This window comes from Aquarana catesbeiana, linkage group LG03 (assembly GCF_042186555.1).
Source record: "Aquarana catesbeiana isolate 2022-GZ linkage group LG03, ASM4218655v1, whole genome shotgun sequence".
NCBI lineage: Eukaryota > Metazoa > Chordata > Amphibia > Anura > Ranidae > Aquarana > Aquarana catesbeiana.
Window position 1 is genome coordinate 86,116,306 of NC_133326.1, and position 19,292 is coordinate 86,135,597.

The window sequence follows — 19,292 nt, forward strand, 5'->3', positions numbered from 1 at the left end:
CTTTAAAGTTTAAGTGCAATTTATAAACAAGCTATGCAACAGTGTAACTGTCGGCAATAAACATTTATGGGCATCTTTAGTAATTTAGCCCATTTCATACCAATGCACAAAATTATAACTAGTGCATGTTTAATCTCTTGTTGTTAAAGTACGACAAAAGGCAAAACTTGTCTGTAGCAAGGGATTAGAACATCTTTCATGTTTTCATTGCTGTCTGTGCCCCCATTAAGAAGATTCACTCTCCCCATTTGTCCTGTTTACCATTTTCACTGAGAATGAAAGTGAAAGAAAATTCTAAATTTTGAGCTTGCACCAGAAGAGGAACAGAGGGATAATCTTCCGTTGAGGACACAAGTTCTGGTGACAGCCAGGGATTCTCTCACTTTGGAAGGATTTCTTCTCACTTCCTGTTTTTTTTGCTATGAAACAGCAAGTAGAGGAACATTTCCAAAAATGGGCACAAGTGGCAAAATGCTTGACAGAGATTGTAACATTCCCTTACTCTATCCAAAATGAAAAAAAGAAAAAAGTTTTGCTTTTAGTTCTACTCAAACTGCTGGTCGCAATACAAAAAAAAGTCTTATTTAGAGGTGTGGCCTATTACTATGTCACATGATATAGTTTGTGCTATGCGTAACAAGTTCCTATTTTGAAAGAAGGCTTGGTAGAGACCATTATGGAATTAAAGGTTTACCACATTAGTAGGTTCCATTGGATAAAGCACTAATTGGGTAAAAAAAAAAAAGAGCAATGCAGTCCATTATTTTTAGAAATAAATTCTGCAGTGTATAAATTAAAAAAGTATGTTTTGTCACCTTATCAGCAATGAACTGTTGGCGCCGATCCTCAAGCAGTTTCTCCACTGCTCTTTTGTGCTCCAATTGTTTCATCCTCCTCTTCTGAGCATTCATCTGCTCAATCCTGTCATCTTCAGCAAACTTTGCAAGCATTGCCTGTCTGAAAGCCTCCTCTTCCTCTTTTGCTGCTTGTTGAACAATTTGCTTAAAAGCCATTTGTTCTTCAAAGGTTCTCTGCAACTCAAGACGCTGGCGAATTTTCTTTTCCAACTCTTCCTACAAAACGTTAAGCAAATGGTTATCAGAAACTCTTGGTTCGCGTAAAAAAACTATAGTGGTTTTCCGTTATTTTGATTCTTATTTTATTTAATATATGCAGGAAATCTTTGTTTTACAAAAGTTTAATAGATGACAAAAGAATCCGAAATTGCTTCAGGTTAGCTAAAGAGACACCACAGAAGACTCAGCTCCCATTCAGACGCAGATGTCTGGTATGTAAATGCCACACTGAGCAGTCTGGCTAAAGTTTCATTGTGGTAACTTACTCAGTTCTGTGTGTACATTTCACCCTTTTTCACATGTGGTAGGTGGAGAAAGCAATGAAAGGAGCCTAGAGCTCCACTGTCTGGCTGGATAAACGACTAATAGTCACATTCAATAAATCTATTTTAAAGTGTATGTTAACCCTAACAATGAATTTGTTATTTGGCCATTTTTGGACTGTTAAAAACTCTGGCTTGAGCTGTGTCTAGGATTAGGCACAGATATTCCCACGCTGACGTCTCAAGATTCAGGAACAAAGCAAAGACCTGCAAAGTCTGGACAGTCAGGCCTATGTTGCTTGCCAAAACCCATGCAGACTATTCCCTGAGCAGGAGGTCATCCAGATATCTCAAAATGGTAATGTCCTGAGAGTGCAGAAAGGAAACCAAAGGTGCCGCCACCTTGGCGAGTACCTGTGGTGCAGAGGACAGGCCAAATAGCAAGGCCACAAACTGGAAGTGCATAGGGCCCACAGCAAAGGAATTGCTCATGTGCTGCAAAAATAGTGACATGGAGATATGCATCCATGAGGTCCACATGGGCCAGAGAGTCTACCTGATGAAGGGAGGCTATGACAGACCTGGTGGATTTCATACAGAATTTCAGGGCCTGAAGGAAGACACTTAGAGCCTTAAAATTCAATATGTGGTGGAAACGGAAAAGATTTGAGTAGAACCCCCAGAACAGCTGGGTCACAAAGAATATGGCAAAGATGCCCTGCTCCAGAAGGCCCAGCAGGGCTGCAGAGATCTGCTAATCTGTGTGTTGACACAAGCGGTTTGGAGGAAATTAACCTGGGAGGGGGTTCTAGCTTGTTGCCCCTAGAAACCACCCCTGACACCCAAGCATTTGATACTAATTATCCAAGTGTCTGCAAAGGTTAACAGTTGTCCTCTCACTTTGGGAAGTGGGGGCACCATCCAATTCTGAGAAAGACTGATCTGAAGGACTTGGAAGTCCAGGAGCAGCAGGCAGGCTGGGTGGTTTGGCTTCTTAAGTTGAGGACTGGGAGTAACGAAGAGAACTCACCTTGGCCTCCATTGAGGATTGGGCTTTTCCAGACTTAGCCCTATGCCTATTTTGCTGGGGAAGATGGATAATCTTGCCACTGGTAACATCACTAATGAGGGCAGCTAGGGTGGCCCCTAACAGAATTTGTACCTCAAAGAGCATACGGAGTAAGTGCTTTTTGCATGTGGCTTCTGCAGACACTTTAGCTAAAGTGTTCTTATATTCACAAAGACTCATACTTTAAGGTGGGAGACCTCTAACAACCTGTCCGCGCTGAGGTTTAAAGCTGTGGGCATGGATTCCAAACACTAGGTCACCAAAGGGATCAGCTGCCATCGTGATTTGTTTCCTTCTAATAGGCTTAGACCAGTCAGCTAGAGTTTGACAGATTAGGTCAGGGCTTGACAAATTTACTATGAAACTAGGAGCCAGTTTTTTCTTTGGTATGACTCTGTGACGAGCCCACTCGGGGGGAAGAGTCAGATTCAACATCCTGGTCATATATTGTCCTGGTGGAGAAGGCTGTGGGCGGCAATAGGCGGATTGTGGCATGCTTGGGGGGCGCCTTCTATCTGAAGCCTGCCCAGAATCAATATCGGACAATTTATGTACAGGGCTGTACGCCACGCTGTCATACATGGGGCTAACGTGTTAATAGAGGAAAACCTGCATTACTGGACTATACTGGGTATCAACAGCCCTGTGAAAAAAAATCAAAAAATAAAGGATAAAGGGAACAGCTGCTAGCCTGTTTTTGATAAAATCTAAAATTCTTATAAAGAAAAAAGGGGGGGAAGTGCTATTCCCATCTATTAGTGGCTTGCAGGACTTGACATTTTTTGGCATGAAATAGTTGGACTTTATAATTGGACGTTTTTTTATATATGCACTTTGGTTTATATTAGCACAAGGCACTCTATTAGAGAATGATATATTGTTTTTTTTATTTGCACGTGAATTAAGCAATATTGTGTTGTTTTTTTGCACATGAAAGTAATATTTGATACATTACAAGTTTGCACATAGGATTACCGCTCCCCCTCCCTTTTTTCCCTTTAGGGGTCAACATTAAATTGATTATATACACTTCCTTGCTGAAAAAGGAACATTTACAAATTAACTATGCAATAAAAATAAAATATAGAATGTAATAAAGCAGGAAAAAATTTTTTAAAAAAAGGGGGAAAAAAAAGCCAAAAAGCAGAGATTTATAAATTCTGCATCCAGTTGATAAAAAAAAAAAAAAAAAAAATTATTTGCTATGTACAGTGTGTGCCCAGGCTGGACACGCTAGCAGGCAGGGGATTACCTCCTCACAGATCTCCAGCATTTCTATGTACTTCTCCTGGACTCAGCCTCTCCTCCAGCTAGAAGAGCAGGGCACTCTGGTGCGGGAAGACCGCCGACTCCGGATCCCCCATGTTCCTGAGCCGTGCTTCCGCCTTCCTGAGCTGGGCCACAGCCTCCCACAATACCCTGCGGGAGGGCAGCAGCAGCAGTGGGAATGACAGGCCGCTGGGGATACTCAGCTGGATTTCACTCTGTTGGCTGATCGCTCCTCCCGCCATGTCAGCGGCTGCTGTTCCGCTCTCTTCCTGGTCCATCCCTGCTACTGCCGCTAATCACGTTACTAGACAGTGCTCTGTGTCTGGAGGGCCTACGAGGTCCGAGGCGCCTCCACTTTCCCGGGCCAAGACCCCGCAGCCTGCCCTGTAGCAGAGGCACCTGTCACTGACAAAAGCCCAGGCGCCAGGGCACAATTTCTATTAGCAACGGCAACCTGGCGCCTGGGATTTGTCGAGCTCTGGATTAGGTCACGGCCAAGAGAGGTTGCAGTGCTGAGCTTCCAGTGAGAACAGAGTTCCGGAAAGGGTGTAATGTCACTTTCAGTAGGGTCCTTAGGGATAGGTGCATCCTCTATGGTGATGGTAGATGCTTTGTTAGGATAGGATACTGCTGGACTCACAGAGGGGGCAGATGGTGTTTTAAGAAAAAATCTTCTTAAATGGGTACAAGGCTGGGGAAGGTTTGGGAGGTACAAAGAGCTTGCCAAGATTTTTCCAGTCTCAAAAAAAAGAAATATTTGGGTGGTCTTAGGAGCACTAAAGGATCATAAACTGCAGGCAGCACTGGTAATAGGCTACAGGGGTGGTGCATACTGCATCAATAACAGCCGAGACAGTCTCCTTAAGTTTGGGAGTAATTACAGAAGACTGCAGGTTTGTGCATCAAGCATCAAGGTCTTGGCAGCTCAGAGGACCATAAGCCACTGGAAGATTACATAGAGATTCTGCAGCGGAAGGTGCAGGAGCATGCTTATAGCCTCTGTGGTCAGGGTCAGTAGTCAGTAGTGCTTCTTGATTCATAAAAAGAGGAAATACTAATGCGCAAGCCACAAGGGTAAAAGATAATATAAGCCTATCAAAGTAGCTGCCAACATAAAGGTGTTCTCACACTAAACATGAATGGTAATAATAGCAAGTAATGTGGCGCTTACTAATAATCAGTGAATAATAGTCAATTAAATGCTTAATTCTCCAGGTGCATGTGCTAAAGTGCAAGGAAATATATATAATATTATTTACGTGCAAAAATAACAATCAAAAGTGCTAATGATAATCAAATCAATATAATAAATAATAAAAAATGCAAAAAATCCTAGTAGAAAATGTATATCCATGACAAAATTCTCATGTGAATTGTTGCAAACAAATAAACCTACACAGTTTATATATTTAAAAAATAAAATATAAATAAATTGCTGCCAAAGTATTAAAAAACCCAATGTGCAAATAGCAAAAAAGTACAGATAATCATCAAACGATGTCTTTAAATAGTGAGGTAAACAAGTCCCATAATCGTGCAAAGAAAATCCACACGAACAGTAAATCCACACTGTGTAGTTCGAATCATCAACGGTACAGTGCAAGTGCCATTATCCAAGTAGTTTCCACCATTCAATGTGCATCACACTATTTCCCCCAGCCTCTCACCTCATGTAGCAAGATATTAAGTCTCTGTAGATTCCCACACTGGTCGATCGATTCCCAAAAAAACACTCCTCAGCATAGTCACAATCACAGGGCAATAGGTTCATTTACGTGCAGGAAAAGAGAAGGCTCCATAGTGTAATAATTTATCAAAAATACATTTTATTAAACGTAGTAACTTACATTCCAGGTTAAAAACAAACAGTGCTGTATATCCAAGAACTTCTGGTCTCGGCCGCAACCAGAAATGATGTCACCCGGCTCTCTCCCTGACGCGTTGCGTCACTGTTCACGTGATTTTTTCAAAAAGGACTTGTTTACTTCACTATTTAAAGACATCGTTTGATGATTATCTGCACTTTTTTGCTATTTGCACGTTTTTGCACATTGAATTTTTTAAGACTTTGGCAGCAAATTATATATATTTTATTTTTTAAATATATAAACTGTGTAGGTTTATTTGTTGTGAATTTTGTCATGGATATACATTTCCTACTAGGATTTTTTGCATCGTTTAGGATTTATTATATTGATTCTATTATCATTAGCACTTTTGTTATTTTTGCAAGTAAATAATATTATTATATATATTTCCTTGCACTTTAGCACATGCACCTGGAGAATTAAGCATTTAATTGACTATTATTCACTGATTATTAGTAAGCGCCATGTTACTTCTTGATTCGATTCATGTTTTAACACATTTTCCTTCCTTTAAAAAGTGTAGTAGGAAATAAAGTTTATGCTGTTAAAAAGTATGTCTTTATGGTCCACCTGAACAATCCAGTTGATGGTTTTGTCCACCAGAATCAACTGGTAACTAAACTAGGTGTAGGGGAACCCGGGGGGAAAAAAGTCTCCATTAGAATTCACTTTTTCACCGCTTTCTTAATAAAACCATTTAATCTCACTCCCCCCCCCCCCAGCATTTGCTTAAAGAAAAACTTTGGAACAAAGTGCGACATTCCTTGCAGCACCAGATCACAAGGTGGATAAGCAGAGGGACGATTTCTGTATAAGTACCTATGCTTTGGAATGACAGTAAGTACAGACTTCAATAAATAATCTTGCTAAGAACTGTTACTAGGAAGTAAAATGAACACATTAGAAGATACACAAGATACGGTCTTGTTACCAGGCATAAAGGCAGCATTTGCACTATCCTCTTACTATGTATTACCTCCCTCAAGGCAAACATCCCTGAACAATAAATGCTTTAATCCTCTATTAGGCCTCACTAATCTTGCAAATCTGAAATGGGTTGTTCACCAGGCAAGTTCTTTAAATGTAGCAGATATCTGCTACACACTATGAAGAAAAAAAAAAAAATCAATGTATTCTCGAACAAATTGAACAATGCAGCACAGTAAAATAGGTCCATAAACATTTAAAGACATTTCAAATGCTATGAAGCAATCTGATGACTGAAAGATATACCTCTAATGACACACTTGTAAATTGCCAGCATGCATTAAATAAGATTACCCTAATATTACAATTATTTCTTCACAGAGATGAGAAAAAAGGGTAAGCAAAAGTCTAAAGAAAAAATCTGCAAACAACATTTTCCCCCAACAACTGGGGCCAGGGATGTCTGTTGTGTCCCACAGATAGATTGATGGTGGTCTGATCTAACTTTAGACACCTTTAGGAAAGTATTACAACCATGACTTACAGAAGGGGGATATTTCTGTCACTTACGATTTCACGCTGTCTGGCCTGCTCAGCTTGTTCTTCCAGGTATAACTCTTCTCGCATTTGATCGAGTTCCTCTCTCTGCTGTTGTTCTCTATGAATATGCTCCATGAGCTGTTAATAAAACACAGTAAATGTTTATTTTACAACAAATACACAAATATGAATTGATAAAATATTTGTTTCCTCCGTTATAAATGCTTTCCCTGCCTGTCAGCTGTAATGTACAGTGTGCCACGCATGTGCAGCTCAGCGTGCATTACCTGTGCCGTGATGATGTGACTCCCGTGTGCATGTGCAGGAGGGATGCCATCGTAGCCCAGCCTTTTTAAGTGGCTAAAGAAATGGAACCCAGAAGGATGACCAAGCCAAACTTGAAGCTCCCATGAACCGCAGGATTGGCAACACATCAGTAAGGGAGAGCATATTATGACAGGCAAGTCTGTAATAAGTTGCTAATATGCGGTGCATACTAGTACATTATAACTTAAACCTGCAGGGGGACCAAATTTTATTTTTCTTGCATTTACTACCAGTTTAAGGTAAGTGAAGTACCTACTTTACCACTTGTGCACAACAGCACTAGAAAAGTACCTGCACCATTATGCAAGCAGTGATTGCCTGTATAGTTTGAGGGTTAGATAAGAGAGATTCTCCTAGTTTTCCATCTTAGTGATTGTGTTCACAGTCTACTCTCCAGGAGGAGTACAAACAGCAAAAAGCGCAAAAAAAAAAAAAAAAAAACACAACACACGGTTTAATCCTCAGTTTTGGCTGAATTTAAAAATTAAGCTCTGCCCCATGTCCCTAGTGTGCATATACCAATTTCTGAATTCTATATTCGTTTGGAAACCTCTGGCTTATTATTTGACAACTCTCTTCTAATGACATCCTAAATCAACCATGTATTCTGAAAAAATAAATCCCATTGGAAGGATGTTTCTACTTTCTGACAACAGCAAAATTCCAGTGCATTTTGGTGAATTCTGAACTGCTTGTCTGTGCTTGGTAGCTATACATTCATAGGAATTTATAAAAAATAAAAGCAGTCAGAATCTGGAGCAGCTATGCATGACAACCAATCAGCTTTGATCTTTCACTTTCAAAGCTTAAAGCGGGAGTCCGGCGACCAATTTTTTTTTTTTTTTTTTAAGGTCATTGAGACACTGCTAATCCCAAAATAATACTCACAGTTTGGGTGTAATACTTCCGCCTCTGTCTGTTTTTGTACTGAAGAATAACTTTAAAAATGTGATGCTGGCTGTTTCCATCTTGCTTGTGGGCATGTGAAGCCCACAAGCATTGATTTCCTGGATGCGGTGAATGCTGTTCAATATAAAGGTAATTACAGCGATAAAAAAAATTTCCATGCAGCATTTGAACATCTATGCAATTAACTGAAGGGGGTAAGATTAAGTTAAAAATTTGAGTGGAACCCCGCTTTAACTGAACAAGTTGAAGATAGAAGCTGATTGGTTTCCATGCACAGCTGCTCCAGATTCTGGCTGCTCCCGTTTTGATAAATTCCCTTCATTGTGCATTGTTAAATGGTTCTGTGTGTCAGCAATTAGTACCAAGTTCTGGATAGCTTTCTTCTTCTCCTCCCGCTCCCTGATCTGGACCATGCGATCTTCTTCTCTTCTTTGCTGCATATTTGCAAATGACAGAATTCTCAGATTTTCTGCCTCCATTTTCTCTTTTTCCATTTTTCTCCAAGTCTTCTGCTGTTCCTTGAATTCTTCGATGTATCTTTTAGTAGCAGTCGTTTTTTCCAGCTTTAACTGTCTTTCCCTGATATAGCAAATAAGTCACCATTGAGATGCTGGTCATTTAGCAATAAATCAATGTTAACTTGTTAATATATGCAATGCAATTTTATGCTGATTTATGAAAGCAGAGAAAGCGCAGCAGGGCTGCCTCAGCAAAATGACTATGAAATGTGGGACATGAATGCAATGTTTTTAGCACCGTATGACTCCTAGCTTTGAAATCAAGCTTTAAAACTGAACTCTGGAAAAATAAAAAGTTCTTCCTTGCAATGGGGCTGTGCCTGCACTGCAAGGGTAGCCAGTCATTTAATGGAAGGGTCGGAAAAACAATTTTGCATATCTGATCATCTGCTCCCCTGGAGTTTCCCTACACTCTGACAGTGGACAGTCTCTTGGGGGCCTCATGTCATGGTCCCTGCATCTGTTTTCATGTTGTCAGAGGACCCTGGACCACCGAAGAGCAGGGGAGAAGAGACTCCTCGAAAGCGTCAAGCAGCAAAGGGGCGCCTGCAGGAGTCGAGCAACAGGTAAGGGAAACTGCTGAACCTGGTCTCCTAGGCCAGTGTTTCTCAACTCCAGTCCTCAAGCGCCCCAACAGGTCATGTTTTCAGGCTTTCCATTCCATTTCATCTGAGAGAAATCCTTAAAACATGACCTGTTGGGACGCCTTGAGGACTGGAGTTGAGAAACACTGCCCTAGGCATAAACGAGTAGCAGGCAGAGCTCCACTGCAAAGAAGGACTTCGTTTTCTGAGTTTGAGTTCAGCTTTAAGTTATGGCAATCACGATAACGTTCAAATCTGTGGGTTTTTTGACTTGTGACAAATGTGTTTTGAAGGGTTCATTCACACTTGTTCTACACTAATTCACATCAATTTATTTCCAATGGGCTATCAACCCACTTTCCTGCATATGGTGCTGTACTGCAAACCACAGTTTGCTGCTGTTATTTAGGCTGAAGAAAAACACATCTTCATGAACTTCAACCTTTCACAAACTTCATCAGTTTGGATTTTAAAGGAAAGATTGTAAAGTAAAAACCAGGGTTACTTTGACATAAAAAAAAAAAAACCTTCATTTTGGATACTTAATATTGCCATTGGTTAAAGTGGTGTTCCGCCTGGGGAAAAATAAATTAAAGTCAACAGCTGCAAATACTGTAGCTGCTGACTTTTAATATATAGACACTTACCTGTCCAGGGAGCGCGCGATGTCAACACCCCATCAGATTTTTGGACCGGGGCTGTCGGTGCTGCCACAGCCAGTTCCCTACTGCTCATGTGCAAAGCATACTGCGCTTTCTAATTGGCCTGGCAGCAGGGAAAGGAGGGGGCCGAACTTCCGAGGGATGGCGCCGCCTCCCGGAAGTGGGGAAGGGTACCTGACATGTACCGGTTCCCCCCTCCCCCCTGAAAGGTGCCAAATGGAGGAGGAAGCAGATCAGCGGAAGTTCCACATTTGGGGGGAAACCCGGCTTTAAGCTTTTGCCTTTTTTTTTTTGTTTATTATGTTTCTTTAAGTAAATAAAATACTTAATTTAATCAGGTAAACAATTTTTTTTTTCAGCTTCAGTCTTTGGCATGTTGATTGAATTGATTTGAATTGATTAATTTCTTGCAATTTTTTTAAATTCCAATCTTTTTATTAAGTTTTTCATGTATTTAACAAAACAGAGCCCCAACAAGGGGGAATAGTTGATAGACACATGGGTCCAAATTCCCTTAATAGGGTAACCAATTTAGAGAAGACAAAGTGTTCAAGGGGGTGAAGAAGAGAAATACAATCTACATCTCAACAATGACTAGAACACTAGACAAAAGAGCAGGTTCTAATGAGGTAATCTCTCATATTCAATATTCTCCCTGTCTTACTTGCACCAAGTGTCCAAATGGAAACAAATTACCATAACAAATTATTACTTAGTCGTTTCAAAAGGAGCAAGAAGGAGCCAGGGCAAGGGGGAGACAAGAAAAAGGCAAAGATCCATGTTCCTGCTTTGCAGAAACACAGGATCAATACCTTCCCCTCTGACAGAACGACAATCTGCCTTGCTTGTGTCATCGGCGGGCACCGGCAGACAGAGCCGCGGTACCTGCCACTAGGCTCCGGATGTGTATAATCACAGTGGAAGCGGGTCGCCGGCGGCGCGCGCTCCAGACCCGGAAGTGTCATATCACTGGTACAGAGCAGCCCCCTGCCGCAGTAAATGTATGCTGAGCAGTCCGCAAGTGGTTAATGTGGAATTTATGTTCCTTGCTAAAGAACATTATTTTTATCAAGTTGTTATAGGTAAAGTTCCGCTTTAACTCCTTGATTACATTTATCTCCATTTACTGATATTGTTAGCTATTATTTAGCTGTATGGTTACCTGATCATAAGTGGATACCATTTTATGTTCTTGCATACCCTATACTTTGTATTAAGCATTTAAAAAAAATAAATACAAATTGTGTCCCTTACTGGAACAATTGGCTTTGCTGTCCCAGCTGATTTCTGGGTAGCTGAAATCACCCATAATAAAGGATTATCATCAGTTTGTACTTTGTAGCTGCACTTAAAAGGGGTTGTAAACCCTCATGGTTTTTCACTTTTATGCATTATATGCATAAAGGTGAAAAACCTTCTCTCATGCTGCAGCCCCCCAGTGCCCCCGTTTTACTTACATGAACCCTATCTTTTTCTCCCCGAGGACGAGCACACCAGCTCTAGCTGGTGTCTTGTGTCCTGATTGGATAGATTGATAGCAGCGCAGCCATTGGCTCCTGCTGCTGTCAATTAAATCCAATGATGCAGGCGCCGGGGCTGAGTTCTGCTTTTTGTGTCAACAGACGCAGAAGCAGGACTCGGGAGAGCGCCCGCACGGGTGTCCTGAAGGAAAGTGCTTCTCCAACGGGTCACTAGAGAAGAGGAGGAGCTACCAGCGCCGCTGAGGGACCCAAGAAGAGGAGGTTTTGGGACATTCTGTGCTTAACCAACTGCACAGTGGAGGTAAGTATGATGTTTGTTATTTTTTTTTTTTAAATTTCAACGAACCTTTAGTAACCCTTTAGATCTTAGCTGTGTCATTTATATGAAGTGGCTCATAACAAGCTATTGCTATTACCTTCAATGTTACATAATTAGTCATGTTGAAAAATGTTCATCTAGTTCAACCAATATAAAAAAATAAATAAATTGAAAATTGTGTACCACTACAGACTCTAGGGATTATTCAGTATATCATTGTAACGGACCTCCGGCCTCAACAGGAGTATGTCAACCGTAAATGCTTTCTCTGTCCGGTACTACACGATACAAGACCCTTTAGCCCACCCAGTCACTAGCTGTAACTCAGTGTAGGGTGAAAAACACCAGACTCTTTATTGAAACACATGTACAAAAAGATATACAACTCGGGGACAATCACCCCTCCTTTTGGAATTCAGGGCGAGCTAAACTGTCCAATCAGCAAGGAGAGCTGTTGGAGGAATCCCCCCCTCCACAGAGATATACATCCCACAATATACTTTTCTTCCAAAACAGACAGCCACAATAGAACAATACAACCACACCCCAAACAATCCCAGCAAAGAGTCCACAACAGCATGGGACAACACACAATATATACAACATTCCAGTGTGGCTGTTCAGCGAGTCCGACTAGCACAAATCATAGTGGGGTTCTCGGTCACCTTGTGCCCCTAATGGACACAGGGTTATTTACACATAGGAGGAGCTGGACACGGAGTTTCCAGATCTCTCCAAGGTAAGCTGAGTTCCACAAGCCCCCCACCCAAAGTGACTTCCATCACAATCATAATAATTATTATTCTTATACAGGATTTATATAGCTTCAACAGTTTACGCAGCGCTTTACAAAATCTTGGTTTTTCATAAGTAACTGCATTTAATCAGTTTTGTTTGGCATTTGTTATTATGCATTTTATACTTTTACTGTTGCATTTTTTTAATAGCACAAGCAAGGTTCATTAGGGCTGCATTCACACCTGAGCACTTCAAAGTCGCATTTTTTGCTGCGTTTTACCGAGATTTTGTTCTTTTGTTTTCTTTTGTTCTTACACCAATGTAAAAAGGCAGAAAAACGCCTGTAATCTGCCCCAAAGAAGCCCATATTCTTTTTTGAGCTTAGGGCATTTTTCAGGCGTTTTGCTTCAGGTGACAAAACACTCAGATGTGAACAGGTGCCATTGAAACGAATGGGACTTTGCTTGTTGGGCGTTTTTCAGGTATTTTTTCAGGCATTTTATGAGCTGAAACTGCTCAGGTATGAATGCAGCCTAACTCCTTACTGCCTTTGCTAGCCCCACCCCCACTGCATCTCCGCTAACCCCTGTTATCTCTCACTCCTTGCTGTCACTATATTTAAAATTTCTGTTACCCTTCCCCTACTCCCAGATCATAGATTAAAATTTCATTCTAATTAAAATATCCTTCTAATCATTATTTGCCCAAGCAAGCAATGAGGGTGCATCATCTCCCTACCATAGAACCTGTAGCAGACTTTCGTTCTTCCTGTACCTATTTCCATATTTCCAGCAGTCATTCTCCAGGCTGTTAGTGGACATATCTTTTTACACAAACAACAATGTATATAGTGAGCGCACCAATCACTATAGCAGCTAGCACGCAAGGTGACTACAAACCCTTGTAATAATTTCAATCCAGTAAAGGTGCAGCGCTAAATGAAGCTAATACAATACATGTACAGCGCCTTGAAAAAGTATTCATACCCCTTGCAATTTTCCAAATTTTGTCATGTTACAAAAAAAAATGTAAATGTATTTTATTGGGATTTTATGTGATAGACCAACACAAAGTGGTACACAATTATAAAGTGGAAGAAAAACGATAAATGGCTTTCAATTTTTTTTTACAAATAAATAGGTGAAAAGTGTGATGTGCATTTGTATTCAGCCCCCCTGAGTCAACCACCTTTTGCTGCAATAACAGCTGCAAGTCTTTTTGGGGATGTCTCTACCAGCTTTGCTCATCTAGAGTGACATTTGTGCCCATTCTTCTTTGCAAAATAGCTCAAGCTCTCTCAGATTGGATGGAGAGCGTCTGTGAACAGCAATTTTCAAGTCTTGCCACAGATTCTCAATTTGATTTAGGTCTGGACTTTGACTGGGCCATTCTAATGCCCCGTACACACGGTCGGATTTTCCGACGGAAAATGTTCGATGGGAGCTTGTTGTCGGAAATTAGGACCGTGTGTAGGCTCCATTGGACATTTTCCATCAGAATTTCCGTCACACAAAATTTGAGATCTGGATCTCAAATTTTTCGACAACAAAATCCGTTGTCGTAAATTCCGATCGTGTGTACACAATTCCGATGCACAAAGTTCCACGCATGCTCGGAATCAAGCAGAAGAGCCACACTGGCTACTGAACTTCATTTTTCTCGGCTCGTCGTACGTGTTGTACGTCACCGCGTTCTTGACGTTCGGAATTTCCGACAAGATTTGTGTGACCGTGTGTATGCAAGACAAGTTTGAACCAACATCTGTCAGAAAAAGTCCATGGATTTTGTTGTCAGATTTCCGATCATGTGTACGGGGCATAACACATGAATATGCTTTGATCTAAACCATTCCATTGTAGCTCTGGCTGTATGTTTAGGGTCGTTGTCCAGCTGGAAGGTGAACCTAAGATTGCCCTATATTTGGCTCCATCCATCTTCCAATGAACTCTAACCAGCTTCCCTATCCCTGCTGAAAAAAAGCATCCCTACAACATGATGCTGCCACCACTATGTTTCACGGTGGGGATGGTGTGTTCAGGGTGATGTGCGGTGTTAGTTTTCCGCCACACATAGCAGTTTACTTTTAGGCCAAGAAGTTCAATTTTGGTCTTATCTGACCAGAGCATAGTTTTCCGTTTTTAGTTTTTCACGTTTGCTGTGCCCCTCACATGGATTCTTGTTAATTGCAAACAGACTTCTTATGGCTTTCTTTCAACAATGGCTTTCTTAACACTCTACAAAGGCCAGATTTGTGGAGTGCACGACTAATAGTTGTCCTGTGGACAGATTCTCTTACCTGAGCTGTGGATCGCTGCAGCTCCTCCAGAGTTACCATGGGCCTCATGGCTGCTAATCTAATGAATGCTGTCCTTGCCCGGCCTGTTAATTTAGGTGGACAGCCATGTCATGGTAGGTTTGCAGATGTGCCATACTCTTTCCATTTTCCAATGATGGATTGAACAGTGCTCCATTTAAAGCTCGGGATATTTTTTTTATAGCCTAGCCCTGCTTTAAACTTCTCCACAACGTTATCCCTAACATGAAAACCATTTATCATTTTCCTTCCACTTCACAATTATGTGCCACTTTGTGTTGGTCTATTGCATAAAAACCCAATAAAATACATTTACATTTTTGGTTGTAACATGACAAAATGTGGAAAATGTCAATGGGTATTATTTCTTATTCAGGCACTGTAGCAAGGACAGGGCCGCTGTTAGAAATCATGGTGCCCTGTACAGCTTACCCGACTGCCTCCCCCCGCCCAACACATGTCTCTGTCTTGCTTTTTTACTGCCACCCAACTGCTCCCCCGTATGCTGCAAAGCCAGCGGAGAGGGGGCAAAATATGCTGTGGGTGTAATGCTATATGTGCAGCGAAAATTAACCTTGCTGTCACATTTTTGCATTGCATAGTAGCACAAATAACCCCCCCCCACCCCCATACCTAAAAATAATCATCTTGTCCCACCCCCTCCTATTACAAATACTCTCATCCTCTGCACAGATATTTAATACTATACCCCCCCCCCCTTGTGACCTGAGTGTCCCCAGTGCAGTCTCCCCTCCCTCAGACACACAGACCCCAGATACCTCTCAACTACCACTTAACTGACAGGAGTATGTCACTACTCCTGTCAGCCTTGTAGTGGCAGAAACGCTCCTCCCGATGCCCCCCCAGCTAATGTTACTGTTGCCCTTCTGCTTCCCCCCTTGGCCCTGCTCTGTGCCCTTGTCACGCCACTGCTGCCTGGACGATGATCCCTGAACAGACTATACTCGTCCCACATACTTTGCTGATGGACAGCTGCGGTGCCTCACAGTCCCCGTCAGCAGCAGCCCCGCCTTCTGCCCTCAACACTTACTGAGGGAGTGAGGCAAACAGGCATCCCTTCCATATCACTTTGCCAGGGATAGCCAGGCTGGGGGCCTGGAACTTTAAACTAATTCTCGGCAAATGTGGCACTGGCTGCATCTGCACCTACATAACAAAAAAAAAAAAAAAAAAAAAAAAAAGGGAGTTCCCGCTCTGCTACTGCCTCCTGGGCCCCACTGATGGAAGGATGGGGACCCGGGAAATTATATTTCGAATTTAAATAATTTTTATTGTTTTCACCAGAAGAAAAACATACCGTTGAACAGTAAAATCCATCAATCAGGTATCCTTTAACAGTTATTATTTATACCTGCTTTACCTACATTACTATAAAACCTCTACCCTTCCCCTTGAGAATATCCGTTTTCGGTATACATGTTATTCCTTAGTTACGTCTTTTGTTGGAAACTAATTTTTCCTTATCGCTTCCCATTTTTAAGCTATCGTTATGTAAGGTCTCTGATGCGACACTCACAGGGGGCATGCCGTCCCTTGTAGCCAGGGCTTCCATATCTTAACGAACTTGTCATAGTTACCTCATCTAATGTAAGTTGCTTTTTCTTTCCACACCATAAATTTATGGTCATAACCCATTCTTCCGGAGTCGGGGGCATTGTTGATTGCCAGGATTGTGCAATTAATTTCCTCGCTTGATATAGGCATCTCGCAATTGCTATTACTCGCATTCCCTAAGTCTTCATCGATGTGACCCAAAACACATACTTTAGGTTCTAGTTCTAATTTAACCCTAAATGTAGTATTAACAATTTTTAAAATCCCTGACCAATATCTGACCAGTTTTGGGCATCTCCACACCATAACTTGTCGTCAGGTCTACATCCGAACATATACAGTTTATTGGGAGTATAATAAGCTCTATGTAGCAATAACAGATGTGAAGCTTTTTGTGAAGGAGAACCAATGGGCCGAATTCTAGAATCCTCTTCCATTGCATCTCAGTTATTACCCCCACATCTACTTCCCATCTTTCTTTGTTCCTAGAGGACGCTACCTGTATATTAATTCTGCCAGTTACTTGTGCGTATATCTCAGATATAAGACCTTTGGTTATATCTGCCTTAATTATTTTTTGGAGAAGTGGATTCTTACTCCATTCCAGTGGGTGGTCCCTGAACTGATTGCCCAAGGCATGTCTGATCTGTAAATAACTATAGAATGTTTTATTTGGTATCCCATACTCTTGTCTCAACTCTGCAAATGATTTTAAGATGTCACCCTCATACAGTTGAATCAGCCGACTCATTCCATACCTTTCCCATCGGGAAATTATATTTAATTATCAGTCAATCTAGGAGCTGCTCACAAGCTTTGAAAACTGCCTGCCCTGCACTCTACAATGTAACAAAGCTGCCAGGCCCCCCATTGCCCGGTACAGGAGGATCGGTGTCACCTGCAGATCAGCGGCCCTAAACAAGGATACAAACAGTGATCACAATGATTATAAGATGCAACTATAGGTGATTGAAAAAAAATTAGTACATATGATATAAAAGGGTTCATTCAGTGTGTAGTTCATAGGTGTACTAAAAGCTCACCAGAAGTTAAAGGTACTAAGCACAATATGACATCCACCAGGCATCACCAAGGTGCGTGAGAAAATCCCCACAAGTGAACCTTCACCCAAAGTATGCACTCACCAGAAGAAAGACTTCTGTGAGCTTCAATCCATAATCAGTACTCCGTCATCTTTAGTATGAGCCGTAGGTGATATGGAGACTTGCTTCCAGAACACAGCACACTAAAGAGCTCACCAGCCAGGAGCCCAGAGAATGCTTATATAGTGTAGTATTTATTGGAAGTCTTAAAATCCATATAAAAAAGAAATAACCGCGCTAAATATAAGTGAAACACGTGAAGCAATCTCAAAGACTTCCGTGAGGAAGTACATATATAAATACAAAAATGTTGAAAAATATTAAAAATTAAATTATGAAAAGTACATGGGTCAACACATGTATGTATGAATCAAACATGAGTGTCCATATGTAATATTTGCGAATAAAAATAAGTGTCCATATAGAGTAACAGAAAATAAAAATGTGAAGTAATGCTCTGAAAACAGTCCAAGAAAGACCCTTTGGGTGAATCCAACCAGAGTCAATGGTGTAAAAAATATGAGTGACAACCCATACAGTATCCGCAAATACCCAATAATTGCGCTTACCGCAAGGCAAGCGTACACCAGCCTGTATCACGTCTTGGTGTGGAGAATCCAGATGGTGCTCTTAGACTGTATACATCGTAGCTGAAAGGATGTAATGAGGACACCAAACTTCCATCTCATGGACATGTAAATAAAAGGAAACTGGCCATAGTGTAATACTGCCAAACTAATTAAAGTTTAGAAAAGGTAGAAAACTTACACTAGTGCATAAAGATACAGCAGGAAAAAAAGGGAACTTAGAGTGAACACTAGCAAACTCAGTAGTGAAGATGAGACCCCACACTCCGTGCAAATATTGCGCTTACCACAAGGCAAGCCAACAACAGCTTGTGTTCAGTATTGGTTAACCACACCACACTACGTGATCCACCACCAGGCAAATAATGCGCTTACCGCAAGGCAAGCCAACCACAGCTTATGTTCAATAGCAGTATGAGAGATCCATTGGCGTTCTGGACTGCTTGCGGCAGGAACCGGGGGATACAGCAGAGACTCCAAAATGACATCTCACGAGCATGTAAATAAAAAGGAACTGGCCATAGTGTAATACTGATAAAAACGATTTAATAGATAAAAGGTAGAAAACTCACATGAGTATGTAAAAATACAGCAAACAGCCGGCCGGCATAGCGAGCACCCGTCCACACTGAAAATGGCGATGACGTGACGTCATCGACATATGCACATCTCACTAACTGCTGCTTTTTGGGGGGATATTTTCTATAGGTAGCGCAGTATTTTCTTGTTTTTTTTTGGGTTAAAATCCATATAGGTACCGCAGCATAATAAAACAAAAGCAAGTGCATTTAAAACTGTGGCAGCCACTCTAAACATGTGGACAAAGCGGTGCTGACGTCGCCCCGCTGCGTCCATGTGTTTGGAGCAGTGGCCGCCAATGTAAATGCACTTGCTTTTGTTTTATTATGCTGCAGTACCACTACCTATATGGATTTTAGGACTTCCAATAAATACTACACTATATAAGCTTTCTCTGGGATCCTGGCTGGTGAGCTCTTTAGTGTGCTGTGTTCTGGAAGCAAGTCTCCATATCACCTACGGCTCATACTGAAGAGGACAGAATACTGATTACAGATTGAAGCTTACATAAGTCTTTCTTCTGGTGAGTGCATAAGTTGGGTGAAGGTTCACTTGTGGAGATCTTCTCACGCACCTTGGTGATG

The 19,292-nt window shown here is 41.4% G+C and overlaps 1 protein-coding gene across 1 annotated transcript in view; it reads right to left on the bottom strand.

Annotated features, from left to right (window-relative positions):
• The window catches only part of MNS1 (meiosis specific nuclear structural 1), a 54,184-nt gene that overhangs the window by 3,269 nt on the left and 31,623 nt on the right, over positions 1-19,292 (bottom strand). The window contains exons 6-8 of the mRNA XM_073618780.1: positions 8,611-8,827; positions 7,043-7,150; positions 816-1,073 (exon numbers count right to left, since the gene is read on the bottom strand). Of these exons, the coding sequence (XP_073474881.1) occupies positions 816-1,073; positions 7,043-7,150; positions 8,611-8,827 (583 nt within the window). The remainder of the gene's footprint in view (positions 1-815; positions 1,074-7,042; positions 7,151-8,610; positions 8,828-19,292) is intronic.